The sequence below is a fragment of the Lethenteron reissneri genome, unplaced genomic scaffold, assembly GCF_015708825.2.
Source record: "Lethenteron reissneri isolate LAM-NWPU_2019-01 unplaced genomic scaffold, ASM1570882v1 scaffold_1441, whole genome shotgun sequence".
Taxonomy (NCBI): Eukaryota; Metazoa; Chordata; class Hyperoartia; order Petromyzontiformes; family Petromyzontidae; genus Lethenteron; species Lethenteron reissneri.
In genome coordinates this window covers 22424-39649 of record NW_026891159.1, presented here as the reverse complement: position 1 = coordinate 39649, position 17226 = coordinate 22424, and the positions used below count along the sequence as shown (strand labels likewise).

The 17226-nt window shown below is 51.2% G+C and overlaps 1 protein-coding gene across 1 annotated transcript; it reads left to right on the top strand.

The window, feature by feature from the left end:
- Positions 1 to 1173: 1173 nt before the first annotated feature.
- On the top strand, positions 1174 to 11487 carry LOC133362339 (zinc finger protein 391-like). The gene is made up of 4 exons (XM_061581269.1): positions 1174 to 1630; positions 1850 to 1927; positions 8306 to 8422; positions 11040 to 11487. Exons 1-4 carry the CDS (start codon positions 1174 to 1176, stop codon positions 11456 to 11458), a joined length of 1071 nt encoding a protein of 356 aa, XP_061437253.1. The 3' UTR covers positions 11459 to 11487.
- Positions 11488 to 17226: the final 5739 nt, after the last annotated feature.

The following is a 17226-nucleotide window of genomic DNA, read 5'->3' as shown; positions in this document are numbered from 1 at the left end:
TCAAGTAGTGCCACGTGTTAGCGTTGCCTCAATCGTTGTCACGTGCTTATTGTATTGTCACCGTAATCACTGCCACTGCACGGACTGCTTTCTGAAGCCTGTACGCAGGCTAGGGAGAGAGGCGTGTGTGTGCATGGCCTTGCATTCTTGTGCAGATTCAGACCCGCCAGGGGTGGCGTGGAATGGGTATTCCACAGGCGTGCAGAGGCATTCCTTTGGACAAATACGCAGAGTCCTCCACTGGGTTCTATTACACAACAGCAATACGTCATTATACCCGCAGTGAATGCTTTGTTAAAAGACAGATCCGCCATATAGGCTTAACGGACTTTTGGATCAAGTGCGTTTAGCGAGCGTCTATGAATACTGGTGCAGCACACGAGGGGGTGGGTGGCCAGCACCAGGCCCGGACGTCTTTATCACCCAAGTGGCGGTATTTACACATTGTACCAGGTACTCATTTGAGGCTGAATTGACCCATAACCAGTTCAGATAATCGTCACTGGTGTTGGCCAAGAGCACGAATCGAACTCAGGTCGCCAGGTTCGTAGAGTAGAGCACTGACCGCGACACTACCGCCAAAAAGGCATTCACACATACGCAGCTTGATTGTGTGATCTTGAACATGGGAGCCCAATGAGATGGACGGCCCTCCAGGTGGTGATGGAGGCTAACAGACAACGCTGATATCGCAGAGTGAGTTCCAGGAATCGGTTGAGTCGCCAAAGACACAAATTCTGGAATCGGCGCTGCAGATATTTGTGTAGTTCTCCAGTCCGCCTGTCACTATCTTGCTGGTGGGATGGTCAGGGTGAACTCCTGCTGCTCAAATGTGCGTTGAGGCATTGGTGCTCATCTTCTGTTTACAGCTCTGAGCCAGCGGTGGAAAGTTCATGTTCCTATAGCGGGGTGAGTCTATCCAAAAGGACAACCACTGTTCACTTCCCCACAAAGTGGTACTCGTTTTATGAACCCAGGAGGGACGGAAGATGGGCTGAGTCAACCATTAACCAGGACTTGAACTGGCAACTTTTTTTATTGGGAGCCGTTCGCTCTACCGCTGAGCCACCTACCTGGGCAGGCTGTTTTGGAATCTTGTTGGTCAGATGGCCCATTAGGTAACACGCCACACACACACTGAGTGCGTGCACCATCTCATCTCACAGTGAGCCGATGGCCTCCGCGCTGGCTGTGGACTCGTGCGTGGACTTCTCGGCGTGGCTGAAGGCGCAGGGCGTGAATGCCGAGGTAGCCCGGGCCATAGACTCTGAGCTCGGCATCCGCGACTACGGAGTCCTGCGCGCCTGCGTGGGCGACGGCCACGTCCGCGCCGAGCTTCTGGCCGCGGCGCGCGACCGCCTGCCCTTCGGCTTCTACGCCGTGCTGCGCCAGTTCGTGCGCTCGCTGCACCTGCCGGAGGCCGAGGGGCCGCGGTCAGAGACGGCGCTGGGCGACCTGCTGGACGTGCTGGTGGTGCTGTTCGGCGGACTCGGCCGGGAGCTGCTGCTCTCCGCGCAGAAGCTGGGGGAGTTGGACGGCGGCCGGACGACCCCGCAGACGGAGAGGTTGAGGAGCACCACGACGGAGGATAACCGCGGTGAAGCGGACGAGCGTAAACTCTCAAGTAACAGTGAGCTGTTTTAATCATGTCCACCCGGAGTCCTGTTCCAGTATTGGAAATTGATATTTGGCGCCTGTTTCTGGTTTCTCTGTATGTATGTATATGTGTGCGTTAAACTTCTTTCGCACCCCAATGTAACCAACCGTGCTAATATGAGGTGGGGGAAATGTGCTGTGGGTTTCTGAACAGACTTCAACTGTAAGGGCATTGTTGGTTTCTCTTTCTCAGTTAACTGCGCAGAGTTTGGAAACTTTGAACCCCCCTCATCGGCTCAGGCTTTCGAAGCTCCTGAGTGGACCAACCCGGGTAAGCGGCACCCATTGGTGGATTTCTATCGAGGCAGTGTAAATCACTGCGGCGCGTCGTGTATGGTTGGAGCTTATTTTAACGTATTAGCGGTACACCGTTGATGGTGCGCAGTAAAAAGAACAAAAATTTCCAATAATTATTTCTTTTCCCGCAATTCGCAACCTCGGTCAGAAAATCTTGCTGGGTGGTGGTGTGTCAAAATCAGTTCTCGTGATTTCAAAGCAGTTGGAAGATGAATGTTTATGTAGTAGAGTTAACTACTCGATGTTCACAAACTGGGAGAGCAAATCGTTAACAAGGTTTTCCCGCTCAAACTAACGGTCAGGGTCTCACAAGCTGTGAGAGCTGACCGTAAACAAGGTTTTCCCGCGCGACCAAACGGTCAGGGTCAGATAGGGTGAATTGGGATCGAAGAGCAGATTGGGAACGACCAATCACAGGGTTCCACAAGGTGGCCGGGGATTGGACAACCCGGCCACGAACAAGTATAAAGCCAGAGCGCTCAGAGCTCTCGGGGAGTTCGACTACACGAAGACCCAAGACGGCGGAAGAAGCCTAGGACCCTGGACCAAGCCCTCCAGCCCTTATAAGGGCTAGGGTTCAGAGTAACCAGTGGTCGGGGAGACATCTCCCTAGGTCCAGTCAGAGGACATTGAAAGAGCGGGGTATTAAGTAGCCTGTAGGGTGCGGAGGCTTGTACGTTCTGAGTGTAACGGGTGAGGGGACCGTATACCCCTCAGTGCATAGGGACTGTGTTCATAAGACGAATAAAAGTGTGTGCTACAAAAGACGTCGAAGAGTCAGTCTGTACAACACTACATTGGCGTCAGAAGATGGAAACAAGACGAACGAACCGCACGCGAAGTCCCGATGATGCAAGCTCCGACTCACCTGTGGGTGCTGCGGGCGGCGCTGAAGATGTTGGCGTGTTGCCAGCCGCCCCACCACCAGCTGTGCAGCCGATCGCCGCGAGCGACGGCACCCAGGCTGCTCACGCCCGCCTCGCCCAGCTGCTGCATGCTGCAGCAGCCATCCTGGAGCAACTTACCCTGGGGGCTGCGGGCGGGGAGGAACGGCCGACAACGAACGTCCCCGCCATCGCAAACCCGAAAGAGGTCGTCTTTCCCGCCGACGGGTCACGTGGAGGCGGAAGCCAAGTGCATGCTGGGACCCCTGGGGGCCAATCATGACACACTGCGTCATCAGAGAGCGACGCTGCCTTTGCAGGACCCTCCAGCAACACCGCGTCATCACGGCTGCGACGCCGTACAGTACATGTTGCCGACCAAGCCATCGCTGCGTTTGGGACCGAGTCCGAGCTTGACGAAGACGACGACACAGCTGCTCTACAGCAGCGACTGCCTGTCTTTCGCGAATTCTCGTCCACAGGGGGCGACTGGGCGGCATTTCAACGTCGCTTCCTCAGCCACCAGGAGATGGTGGGCTGGTCGGATGCACAAGCACTTCGTGCACTGCCAGCCACCTTGGACGATGACACTCTCGCTGCACTCATCTCCATTCCCAAGCGACAAAGGGCGACACTACAAGCAGCACTTCAGCGGCTGTCTGATGTCTACGGACCTCCTTCCGCCACACGCCACCAGTTCTACGAGAGACGGTGCAAGCCAAGGGAGTCGCCATTGGCGTTCCGCACCGCGCTACTCGCCATGGCAAGAGCGGCTTACCCCCGCATGGACGATGAGGCTATCGACGCACTCGTCCTTCAGAAGCTGCTGGAGATGGCGAGGGGGCTGCGCCTTGTCATCCAGGCCGTGGATGACGAGGACATGTGCTCACTGCGAGCTGCCCGGAGCATTCATGCTCACTTAATGCTGGACCAGGACGAGACCATCACCGCATCAACTACGACATCGGTGCCTGCCAGCAGGGACAACGCTCGCTCTCCTGATCGAGTCTTCTCGACGTTCAGCGCGACGCCCCAGCGATCACCGGATCGCACCAGTCGCCGCAACGACTGGGAGCGGGGACGGCCCTTCCCCCGTGGCGACGCGACGTGTTTCAACTGTGGCCGCCGAGGCCACTTCTCTCCCGACTGCCGTGCACCTCGCCGCCGCTCCGCCGGATCCCGAGACCGGGACTACAGAGCTTCCAGAGCAGCGCAGCATAACCAGGCAAGTCGCGGCACCCCACACGCTCGGCCCTCATACACACCACAACACACCATTGACTCCGCTCGGAACACGGCGTATGACACGCGGCGTTTGGCCGACTCTTCGCGACCACTGCGACCCGGGCAGTGGTCAGAGCTGGCCCATAGAGTGGTTGCAGCGACGGCGGGTTCCTCGGTGGTTGTTGGTTCGATCGAGGGGGTAGAAGTGCGCGTGCTTGTCGATACCGGTGCATCGGCCACTATCATCTCCGAGTTAATTTACAACATACTGCCCGTGCGATGTCGTTCATTGGAAAAGGTTTCCGTTCCGTTTTTTCGCCGTTAATGGAAGTTCCCTAGGGATTCTCGGGCAAATTCGGGCTCAAATTGCCATTGGCGATATTAAATTGGCCGGACCTGTTTTTGTGTCTTCTTCCCTTGCGGTGCCGTGCCTTCTGGGAACCGATTTTCTTGCCAAAATGCCCATTAAAATCCTTATTGATCAGGGATGTATCGAACTTCCCTCGGGCCGCCGGTTTACATTTTTAACCGCGGCCACGCATTCACGAACGGAAAATGTTTCGGTGCAGGCTTTCACGGCTTGCGCTGTACGCATTCCGCCAGGGGCACAAATGCTCGTACCCTTACGGTTAAAGAAACCGCTCGCTCCTACCGCCTCGGTAAATGGCATTTTATTGGGACCCTCCAACACAGCCGTAAACAACCTTTCATTGGTGGCCGCACAGACTCTTGTAGCGGGCGACAGGGAGCCATTTATACAAGTTTTGAATGTCGGTCTGTCAGACACCGTCATTCCACAGGGGACAGTGCTCGCTCATGCGACAGTCGCGCCCCTGGGGACCAGGATTGTCGGACACGTAACGAACGCTCAGCAACCTCGCCCTCAGAACGGTGACGAGGGGTGGATTGACGCTCTCTGCGCTGATGCCGGCGATTTATCCGGCTCACAGCAGAGTGATTTGCGGGCTCTTTTGCGGGAATTCTCGGATGTGTTCAGCAAATCACAATTTGATATTGGCTGCACCAAGCTGCTGCGTCACCATATTGATACCGGTGACTCTGCCCCTATCCGCCAAAACCCGTTTCGGCTCAGCCCTGCGGAGAAACAGCATGTAATGGGCAGTTGACGACATGCTGGTGGCTGATATAATTTCTCCTTCAAACAACCCCTGGAGTGCTCCGATAGTGCTGGTCAAAAAGCACGATGGCAGTCTTCGATTCTGTGTAGACTTTCGGCGCCTGAATAAAATTTCCGTAGCTGACGCATATCCTCTGCCACGTATGGATGAGTCATTGGATGCCCTGGCAGGGGCGCGCTATTTTTCCACTTTGGACCTTCTGTTAGGGTTTTGGCAACTCCCCCTCGACGAAGCGTCAAAGCCAAAGACTGCTTTTCGGACACCTCAGGGCCTCTTAGAGTTTAATAGATTGCCCATGGGGCTCCACTCGGCCCCAGCGACGTTTCAGAGGCTCATGGAGCTGGTCCTCGCTGGGCTCCAGTGGGACTCATGCCTGATTTATCTTGATGACGTTATTGTCTTGGTGGTCGAGATAATGCGCCCACAATGTGTTAAAATCCGTTGGGGACGACGTCGCTGGTTCGTGCACCCCTCTCGTCTGAAGCCATTAGTTGCTCCGCGCGGCTCTGCGTCACACTCAAAACACGAGGGCCGAGCGTGTGATATGCCCGACGAGCAGGATGTCACCCCGTTAGTACCTAACCCACAGCGCAGACGTGCCATTCCTCCCGCAGATGATGTGGGACTGAGGGAGCCGGGCGAGCCACGAGTCTCTGCAAAAAGGCCTCTGGGCCCATCCAACATGTTTGCCAGGATGCCCGACCCACCAAACATGTTTGCCAGGATGCCTGACCCGTCTACACCAAGAGTCTCTGCAAAGAGGCCTTCTGACCCACCCAACATGTTTGCCAGGATGCCTGACCCGCCCAACATGTTTGCCAGGCTGCCCGACCCGTCTGCTCCGAGGGTCTCCGCAGAGAGGCCTCCTGCCCCTGCTGACATTTTTGCCAGGATGCCTGGTCAGCCTGCAGCCCGGAAAAGGGCACTCATTCCCTACGACGGGCCCGCGAAATACACACGGGCTAGATCGCGTCGGTTTTCTTGATTGCTCCTTTTTTTTTTGCGGCAGCTGAATGCTGCATGCGTTGTGCGTCGCGAATGTCGTTATTTGTGATTGGTTCTGACCAGGTACATATGTTGCGTTGTTGATGGGGGGGGTATTTATAGTGGGTGTTCTTGTTCTTGTTGGTTGTGGCACACACACTTTGATTCATTGATGGGGATTTTCTGCTTGTAACAGCCGGGACGGCTGAGGCTTCCGAAGGGGAGGGTGATGTAGTAGAGTTAACTACTCGATGTTCACAAACTGGGAGAGCAAATCGTTAACAAGGTTTTCCCGCTCAAACTAACGGTCAGGGTCTCACAAGCTGTGAGAGCTGACCGTAAACAAGGTTTTCCCGCGCGACCAAACGGTCAGGGTCAGATAGGGTGAATTGGGATCGAAAAGCAGATTGGGAACGACCAATCACAGGGTTCCACAAGGTGGCCGGGGATTGGACAACCCGGCCACGAACAAGTATAAAGCCAGAGCGCTCAGAGCTCTCGGAGGAGTTCGACTACACGAAGACCCAAGACGGCGGAAGAAGCCTAGGACCCTGGACCAAGCCCTCCAGCTCTTATAAGGGCTAGGGTTCAGAGTAACCAGTGGTCGGGGAGACATCTCCCTAGGTCCAGTCAGAGGACATTGAAAGAGCGGGGTATTAAGTAGCCTGTAGGGTGAGGAGGCTTGTACGTTCTGAGTGTAACGGGTGAGGGGACCGTATACCCCTCAGTGCATAGGGACTGTGTTCATAAGACGAATAAAAGTGTGTGCTACAAAATACGTCGAAGAATCAGTCTGTACAACACTACATTTACATGAGCGGCTGAACACGAAGAAGCTCCACACTCTGTTACCGTATAGCACAAATCAACAGGGCATTGAATGCCAATACCAAATCAAATAACATGAGCATTGAAACTGCCCAAGTAATTAAAATGATAAAAATACCATGCATTGTGGGAGTAACTGATAAACTAGCCAGATGTTTGGAAAAACAAAACATCCATGTCAAATTTAGCACGGTACATAAAATACAGAAATTAATATCTGGTACAAAATATGTATTACTGAAGCTATCAACAGAAGGTGTGTGCAAGATCAACTGCACGTGTGATAAATGTTATGTTGGGCAAACAGGACGAATGATCAGCACGAGACGCAAGAACATCAGAGAAATATTGAATACTCCGAAATACAACTGTCAGCAGTAGCAGAACACACGTGCCAATAAGGACACTCGATTGATTTTGATAATGTTGAAGTTCTGTGCAAAACTAGCTACTACTGGTAAAGACTACTTAGAGAATCTATCGAAATTGAAAGAAATACAAATAATTTTAACTGTTCGGATAACTACTGCCTTAGTGCTGCGTAGAAGCGAATCATCAAATAATACATAATTTAAATGCATGCCTATAAAGGGCACCATACTTCAATAGGGATTACCGTTGGTACGGCTATTTTAATACACAATAGACAGGAAGGACAAGATCAAAGGGCTCGCATAATACACATGCATAATGTACGTTGACTCATTAACCCCCCCTACTTTGCGAAAGAGCGCAGAAGTGTGGCCACCACATCTACGCCGCTATATAAGGAACGAAACAGACTTCTACACAAATCTGTCTGTCACCTGATGAAGCTAGTTGTAATTACTGGCGAAACGCCGTACTCAGTTTATAAATGTGGTGGCTTGGCTCTCCAACACACCGGTGTGCTGTACTAGTGACGAATTGGCACGTTCTGTTTACGTGACATCCCTTACTAGTTGGTTGCGTCGGGTGGTGGCGGGTTTTAATGACACATTATATATTTACACGATCTAACCCCAAAAACCTCTATTATGGATGATATTGGTCGTGAAAGCCTACGTGTTAAATGTTTGGTTATGTTGTGGGTGTACTGGAAATGTGGATCCCTCAGTGAATGATATCAATTGGCTCCACGAAAACCATCGGTAATTGGAATTATCGTTAATCGAATATATAAAATACATGTTAAAGGGCTTAATTTGTTCCAAGACGATCGTAAGTTGACTTTTTGAATGAGCACTCTCAAGTCACCAGGGCACTGTCTGGTTGAGGTTACGTGATGAAGCCGCTTCCTTTCTGCTTGCTCAGCTGCGGGTGAAGACGACGTGCTGACCTCATCCATGGATTGCGCAAACGCAAACCACCTGTGGAACAGAATTAAGCTGGAACAAGTTGAAGCCGTTTCTTCCTACGAGTCTCTGAGAGGTAAAGCACAGAACATCGACGACGTTCTAATCTGCTTCGGTAAAGAGATGTCAGGCATTTCACGATGCGGTCTTCTTCATATGGCTGATGTCGATGTGCAACGGCTACAATTTTGAATTGAGGTTGTTCAGGTCGGATAATTGCGTTGGGAGTAATGTGCAGTGGCGAATCATTGCTGTGATGACGATGCCTCCTCGTATTTGTGGATTGGGCATTGAGTCGTCGTTATTTGTTCCACCGTCTGTTGTTGGCGACCACAGGCTCAGCACACAGCTGGAGCATTTTACTTTTTTTCGATTGTGCACGATCAAGCGTCCACATCTGCTGCCGTGGTTTGTGCAGTGGATCCTGTTTCGGGTTGTAGCTCTATAAGCTCCACGGAAGATCAAAAAAACCTAGGGATCTTCTGCGGCATCGGGTCTTTCACAAGGAGGTGTTTGGTTGTGACTTCTTGTCAACTCCATTTGGCTTTCCAAGCTTTTATCATCGTCATCATCATAATCAGGATTTAAGTTACATTCTTGCAGGTTGAGCACATGTAGCCCAAAAGGGTTTGCAGCGCGATATTAAGCGGTGGTGGTAAGGGACGTTATTGAGATGCTGGTGGGTCAGGAGACGTCCCAGTAAAGCCTCGTAAAATCTGGACTCGTTAGGTGGAGGGCAACGGGCATACTGAAAATAATGTAACATTTTGAAACCATTAATTAGAATTACATGTATACAGTTGGTAACATAGGCCAGTTGTCCTTCATAGCAAATGCTGCTATTGTGGAGGTTACATTCAGCATACCAGTGACATTTCCTTGCTTTTCACATAGAGATAGTATAACGTATAACGCAGGTTTACTATGCCTTGGTATTGTCATGCAAAGACAAAGATCCAAGTGCTTTTGGCGAGCACCTATGAAGGCCGGCACGGCACACGACGGGGTGGGTGGCCAGCACCACGCCCAGCCGCCTTTGTCTCCCAAGTGGCGATATTAACACATCGCACCAGGTGCTCAGTGGAGGCTGAGTCGACCTAGGTGAGGCCCAGAAACCAGTTCAGATAATCGTCACTGGTGTTGGTCGTGAGCAGGAATTGAGCTCAGGTCACGGGGTTCGTAGTGCAGCGTAGTGCTAACTGCTACGCTACCACGTAGTGTATTTGTGTTTTACGTTTCACCGTAATTCCTGAGGGGTGCACGATGGCTTACAACCATACACAAGGAATACATCAGCAAATCTTCACTGATCACGTGATAAATGAAGCACCTCCAATTAGCACGATTGGATACGTACGGTACGAAATAAGTTAAACGTACTTGCAGGAGGATTTCTCCACAACTCTGGCTATCGCTTGATGAAGCTGGTTGTAATTATTGGCAAAAACGTTGTACTCGAATTGTAAATGTTGTTGGTTTAAGCTCCAACACACCTTTGTGCTGAACTGGTAACTAATTGGCACATTTTGTTTACGTGACAAACATTACTTATTGGTTGTTGGGTGGTGGCGAATTTAACGACACGTTTATAAATTTCGATTTAAAGCTTTCGTGACTGCAGGGATTCATTTTCTTGGTTCTTTCGGTAAAGTCTCGTAGAAGGGAAGTAATAAAATAATAAAAATAAAACATAATAAAATAATTCTCACGACGTTTCGGCCACAACGCAAGCAGCTGTCATCAGGTCATTCTTCACCTGTGGACGGCTGCTTGCGTTGTGGCCGAAACGTCGTGAGAATTATTTCATTCTTTTATTTTTATTACTTTATTACTTCCCTTCTACATGACTTTACCGAAAGAACCAAAAAGACACGTTTATATTTACGCGATTTAACCCAAAAACCTCTATCTCTGTGTGGAGTTTGTATCTTCTCACCCTGTTGTGGACGGTTTCCTCGGGGTTCTGTGGCTTCCTCCCAGAGCTAACAAAACACCGTACAGTGTAACTTGTATTGGCCGCAACAAACCGATTATTTAAATTTACCTGCAAATGACTCAATGGGGGAAAACACCCACAGCGAGAACAACATTGCCCCCTCCTGACAAAACTTGGCAGGCTTCCCATGAACAAACTATATATGTATGTATGTTGAACTTCTTTCTCACCGTACGTAGCTGACCGTGCTAATCGGAGGTGCGGGGGGAAGGACAACAAACTAAACACAATAAATGAGTTCTCAATCTCGATGAAGATTTAAAAGTGCATAGCTCCGGTGGCTTCCTAATATCGGAAGGAAGAGCATTCCAGACGGCCGCACAAATGCATCCGAAAGCACCGCGCGATGTGGTGACCTTCTTTGTTCAATGGGCTAACCAAAAGCCACTGCTGCTGCGAGGTGACCGGAGTTTACGTGATGATAGTTTATGCTCCTTGACGAGATCAGTGAGGTATCATGGTTCATTTGTGGCAAGCACTTTCTGTGTAAAGGAGTGCGACTTGATAATGCTGTATTCGTTCAGCAACCAGGGTTTTCATTATTATTCACAAGGGCATAAGCTGCTGGGTGTGATGGTGCCTCCGCCGGGTTTTCATGGGTAAACAAGCGGAATAACAACAACGTATTGCTACTTTTATTATTCACAAGTGCATAATAAGCCGCTGGGTGTGACGGTGCCCCAACCCCATGTCGCAGCGATGGGCGCAGAGAAGCCGTTCCCGTGCGAGGAGTGTGGCCGGAGCTTTGCCAGCCCTGCCGACCTCAAAAAGCACGCGGTGGTCCACGCGTCAGGCCGCTGGCCCCACTTGTGCGACGCCTGCGGAAAGTGCTTCTCCAAGGCATCGCACCTGACGCGCCACTGCAGGACGCACACGGGCGAGCGGCCCTACGAGTGTGACCTCTGCGGCAAGGCCTTCTCCCAGGTGCCCAACCTCAAGAGGCACCGGAGGACCCACAGCGGAGAGCCGCCCGTGGCGGCGTGCGCTGACTACGACGGGGGATTCTCGCGCGGCCCGCAGCTGGTGGCGCACCGGTGGCTGAAGCACGGCAAAGGCGGCACACCATCACCGCCGCTGCCATCAACGTCGTATGGAGACGGTAGTCGCGAGGATTAAAACGGAGACTGCCCTCCGCGCATCTTACATGTCCGCCGGCTTTCGTCAATAAAGCGCATGTCTGCATGCATCTAAAGTATTAGAAGGCGCTTGCACAGTTTTTGCAATCTGGTGGCAGATTTCCTCTTATCTGGAGATCAGCAATGTCATCAATCCCATCCACCGTGCAGAGATTAACATGACCACTGCTGGTTTCAAAGTAAATTCTGGTGCAATTCGTTCAAGGATCTCAGTGAGCCATGCACGGAGTTAAGAAATATAAATAGTGCAGAGTCCACTGGTGGCAGGGCATTCCATAGTTTTGGTGCAGCACATGCAAAGGATCGATCACCCCAGGTGCAGAGTCCAGTTCTCAGCACATGGAGCAGATGTAAATTAGCAGATCAGCGAGGTCGTGATGGTACGTGTGAGTGAATCAGCTGTTGAATGTAAAATGGCGCAAGGCCGTTTAAGGCCCTTGTATGTTAGCAGCAACACTTTAAATTGGACCCTAAATTTAATTGAAAGCCAATGCAGATATTTTATTACAGGTGTAGTGACTGTGATTGTCACTGTGGTGCCGGACTTACGAAGCCACGGCGGATAATGTGTTTGACTTGGGTGAGCGCCGGTCAGCGCGGAGGCACCACGTACAGTGTGCGATGCGGGCTCCCGGTGAAGGAGCGAGAGGGAGTGTCAGCCAGCCAGGGTTACATTGGGGCATGATACGCTGGTTGACCTGCCGACACGTGACCGGATGATATTGGAGGGGGGCCCCCGGTGGACGGGGGCCGCTGGGCCGTCACGTGGTATAAAAGAGCTCTCGGGAGCCTTCGGGAAAGAGCCTGAGAGATCTAGAAGGTGGGCGCGGCGAGGGACGGAGCCAGCCCCAGCCGAGGCCGATATAACGGGGGGCCCCGTGAGGGGCTCAGGGTTCTTCGTGTTGCTGGTGATGAAGATCCACGTCGGGTAAAATAAGCCTCTAGCCACGCGGTCCAAGACCCAGCTTGTGGTCCGGGCCAGGATAGCGAACCGTGTCTAGTTTGCTGTAGCATGGCTAGATGGGCATTCAACACCCAAGTGTAGGTTGTGTTATGTTGAGTTACTGAAATACATTGTGTTGCTCCCAAGACAACGTCTGCGACTCGGTTGGATTCACTACACAAGGGCAATGTGCTCACGGAATGAGGTTCGCGTGAGCATCCTGGCGACTGCGTTCTGAACCAGCCTCAGTCGGCCCAAGACCTTGGCCGGATCCCCAGGTAACAAAGCCTCGCAATAATACGAGAAAAGACAAGGGTGTGCACTCGTCATTAGAGGTGAGTAGGTGACAGAATGTGACGTAAGCGGGCAGTGTTTCTAAGGTAGAAGAAGGAGATCCAGACCATCTTAGAAACGTGTGCATTGAAGGAGAGTGAATGGTCAAGCAAAACTCAAAGTTTGTTAACCACTTTCACGGGACAAGTCGGTACATTGTCAATTTCCAGTTTAAATGCCTCATAGGAAACCAGTTGTTTTGGAGGTCCGATGAGTAAAATATTGACTTTGGTTATGTTTAGATCAGGCATGTCCAAAGTCGGGCCCGCGGGCCGTTATTGGCCCGCGGTCAGATTCATACGGCCCGCAGCTTCGGTCTTATAATGTGTTATTTATGGCTCGCTAGCTCTGTGAGAATAAATAATTCTAGATTTGACGCTTTCGTGACTGCAATGATTCATATTCTTAGGTTTTTTCGGTAAAGTCACGTAGGTAAAAAACATTAAAAAGTAAAATAAAAAATAAATAAAAATCACGACGTTTCGGAGGCAACACAAGCTTCCGTCTTCAGGTGGTACCGTCACAGCCACGACAGCTGTATCAAGTAAATGAGAGATTGCAGAAGCTACCACTCCGTTTATATAATGGTTGGAGAAGGTGGTGGGGCAAGGGCCGCATACTTTTATTAATATGGTAAGGTGAGGCTTAAGACTAAAAATAGACTGCATAACAAAGGCTGAGACTAAAAATAGACTGCACAACTACTTATTTTTTTAAGAGGAGTTGATGACAACATGAACGTGACAGAGGAGTTGCTTGACCTCAAAAGCCTTAAAGGGCAAACCAGAGGAACAGATGTATTCGTTTCTGTTTGTGAAGCTGTTGATTATATGAAACTACCATGGAGTAAAGTTTCTGGGATCATTACCGATGGTGCGCCTGCCATGGATGGTGAGCGAAGTGGATTGTCCACACTGATCTGCAATAAAGTCAGCGAAGAAGCAGGAAACGCTATTAAACTTCACTGTATCATTCACCAGCAGGATCTCTGCGCCAAACATCTCAAATTTGACGATGTTATGAAACCAGTGGCAAAGGAAATCAATTCTATTCACTCTAAAGCTCTATACCACCGACAGTTTCAGCAGTTCTTGCGTGACATCCAGGCTGAATACGGTGACGTAATATATCAACGATGTGAGGTGGCTAAGTCGGGGTCCTCACTGCAGCGATTTTTCTCTCTCAAAGAGGAAATTGGAAATTTTTTGGGTGAGAAGGGACAACCAATGGAAGAACTGTCCGATCCTGTATGGCTGGCAAATCTGGCTTTTTTGGTTGACATAACGAAGCATCTGAATGCGCTGAAAGTTAATCTTCAAGGAAAAGTTGCAGTGGTGAGCCAGCTATACGCTCACATCAAGGCCTTTGGAACCAAACTGCAACTTTTCCAAAGACACTTGTTCCAAACAGAGCCCTGCACCGCACACTTCCCAGCTTTGAAAGAGGTCATTGACAGTTTTCCACAGGACATCGGTGCGCAAATGAAGAGTTATGCAACAGCTATCGTATTTCTTTCTGTGGAATTTAACAAACGCTTTCGGGACTTTGCAGTTATTGAAAAGGACATATTGCTTTTCTCTTCTCCCTTCTCCGTGGACCCTGATGATGCTCCTTCACAGCTGCAGCTAGAGCTCATTGAGCTGCAATGTGACAATGAGTGCCGCGGAAAACACAAGCAGTGTTCTCTTGTTGACTTTTACCGGCAGCTGGACAAAAGCAGATTTCCAGAAATGCGGTCATTCGCTAAGAAAATGCTGAGCTTATTCGGCTCCACATATTTGTGTGAGCAAACATTCTCAGTTATGAACTTAAACAAGAACCGATTGAGGTCAAGGATGAGTGACTCCCACTTGAGTGATATTTTACGCATCTCAACCACTGCCCTCAAGCCAGACCTGGTCTCTTTACTGAAATCTAGATCTCAGTATCACCCTTCTCATTAGTGTCAGCAAGTTATCTGTTCCTTGATCAATCTGAAATCGAGTGTTTTGAACGGTAACATCTGTCACTATTAACAGTGAAAAGCCTAAAGCACACTAATACACTTGGACTTATGGCACTTGTTTTTATTAAACTTTTGAATACGATTTGGTTATAACTGTTGATGTTATGTACCTGTAGATGTGACACAAACTATTGCTTTCTGAAAGATCTTGTAAAAGACAAGGGCAAAATTCACTTGTTTTAAAGTTTGTAATAAAAGACTCGTACGCTTCTCTCTGTCCTGTGTCCTTTATTTGGGTTCGATCTCTTTTCCTTCACGGCACTCCCCCTTACTCTTCGCTCTGCAGCCCCAGGCTGCTATCGCTCACGTAGCCCACTTCACAGCACTCCCCTATATACTCTTCGCTCTGCAGCCCCAGGCTGCTGTCGCTCACGTAGCCCACTTCCCTCCTTGCAGACCCGCTGCTGTCTCGTCGTGCAGACTCCCCCGCTGCCGAACTCCACCCTTGCAGACCCGCTGCTCTCTCTGCAGTCTCCTCGCTGCTCCTCCAGCCCCGGGGTCGGTCACCGTTGGCCGACGGTGCCGATCCTCGGAGTGTGTGTGTGTGTGGCGATCTCGCCACTCTCTTCCCCACTCCGCCCTGGGTGGCCTCACACTTTCCCAGTCTCCGATCACTCCCTACTGCTTCCGGTTTCTCCCCTTATAGACCTGAACCCTCTCCCCCACGTGACGTAACTCCTCCCCCCATGACGTCACCTCCGGAAGGTCGTCCACGCCCGCATTACACCACCCTCCCCCGTAGAGAAAATCCAGCCGACCTCGGCTGAACACAACTCCAACAACAATGCGGGCGAACACGACCGAATATGAAAAAGGACACAGAACACACAATATTATATCGAAGAACAAGAACACAACACAATAATTAACGAAATGTGAGGGATTTTGAGCGGGTGTGGGTCACCGGACCGTCCCGGACGGTCGGCGGCCCTCCCGCTGAACGAGAACGTGGCAGGGTTTTAAGAGCGACAGGTTGAAGTTCGTCTGTCGCTATTGGAAGCCTGGCAACGTCCCAGTCCCCCAATCTTGCCGGCGCAGCATCAGGGGCGTCCCGCAATTGCGACCGCGGCGGGGTTGGAAGGGCTGCGGGTCTCAAAGGTTCCGCAGCCGTGTTAGGCGCACCCCGAGCTGAGTCTTCTTTCCCCTGCCACGTTACGGCCGGCTCGTCTGTAAAAGGCACAACAGGCGCTCTTGCAAGGTCACCAGGCACCGGCAAAGGCGCGTCGGCAGCAACAGACCCCGGCAAGGCAATCTCAGGAGATGACGCATCAGGTCGAGGGGCCACGTATGGTTTCAACTGAGATGTGTGGACGAACCAACGCCGAGATCCAAACCGAACACGCGCCGACTGTGGGTTGGGAACCTCAATGAGGCGAACCGGCCCCTGCCATGGTTTGTGTAACTTAGGAGAGGTACCTGGCCGCACCTGTGGACAATGAAGCCAGGCCAGGTCCCCCGGTTTCCAGGGGCATTCCCCTTTTGAACGTCGTGCACACCTCTCATTCCGAGCCTGGGCTTTGGCCGTAGCCACGCGGGCCCCTTCCCGCGCCACAGTGACTCGGCGAACGGTGTCCTGAATATAGTCAGGAAGAGGCTTAGCAGGTCCCCTCGCTCCGGTTCCCAACTGTTCATTAATCGGCGGTACGTTTTCACGACCGTACATAAGAAAAAACGGCGAATATCCTGTAGCGTGCGGCGTCATTCGGTACGCAGAAAGCACCCCAGGGATATGCAAATCCCAATCCGATTGTTTTTCACTAACCGTATGGCACAACATGGCGGACAGAGTCCGATTTAGCCGTTCCACCATACCATCCGTTTGCGGGTGGTAGGGAGATGTCCGAATTTTCTTTGTTCCAAGAGCCGCACACACCTCCCCCAACAATTTAGACGAAAAATTCCGGCCTTTGTCCGTAAGGAGCCTCTCTGGCGCCCCCTTGTCCATAACATACCCAAATAGAAAGGCGTCTGTGATAGACGCCGCTGACTGGTCAGGCAAAGGCCAGGCCATCGGCCAGCGGGAGAGGTACTCCACCCCTACCAGCAAATATTTATTTCCCCTAGCGGATGGCGGAAAGGGTCCCAAAATATCTAACGCCACCAACTCATTAACTCGAGACACTTGAATAAATTGTATAGGCGGCACATATGGATGTTTAGGTGGCTTACGGCGGGCACAATCGGGACACGCACGAACGTGTCCGACGACATCCGTCGTCATGCCGTGCCAATAGTAATCTCGCTGCAGCGTCAATAGGGTCTTTTGCACCCCCAGATGTAAAAGCGTGTCACAATGCAGAGTCCTAATCAATTCGTACCGCAATGATGCCGGTACAACAAGACGCCAGCGTTCCTGTATTCCTTCCCTCCACATCAGCAAGCCATCACGGAGAGCAGTTTCCGGCACACCCCCCGCACAGAGACCCCCCTCTCCCTTCACTGGCCGCTTATGTAATGTCACCAAAGA

Excerpts from the sequence above, each read along its gene's own strand:
- LOC133362339 (XM_061581269.1), top strand. The coding sequence starts at position 1,174 with ATGGCCTCCGCGCTGGCTGTGGACTCGTGCGTGGACTTCTCGGCGTGG. Across the intron at positions 1,631-1,849 it reads GCGTAAACTCTCAAGTAACA|TTAACTGCGCAGAGTTTGGA; the intron begins GTGAGCTGTTTT and ends TCTCTTTCTCAG. Across the intron at positions 1,928-8,305 it reads TCCTGAGTGGACCAACCCGG|CTGCGGGTGAAGACGACGTG; the intron begins GTAAGCGGCACC and ends CTGCTTGCTCAG.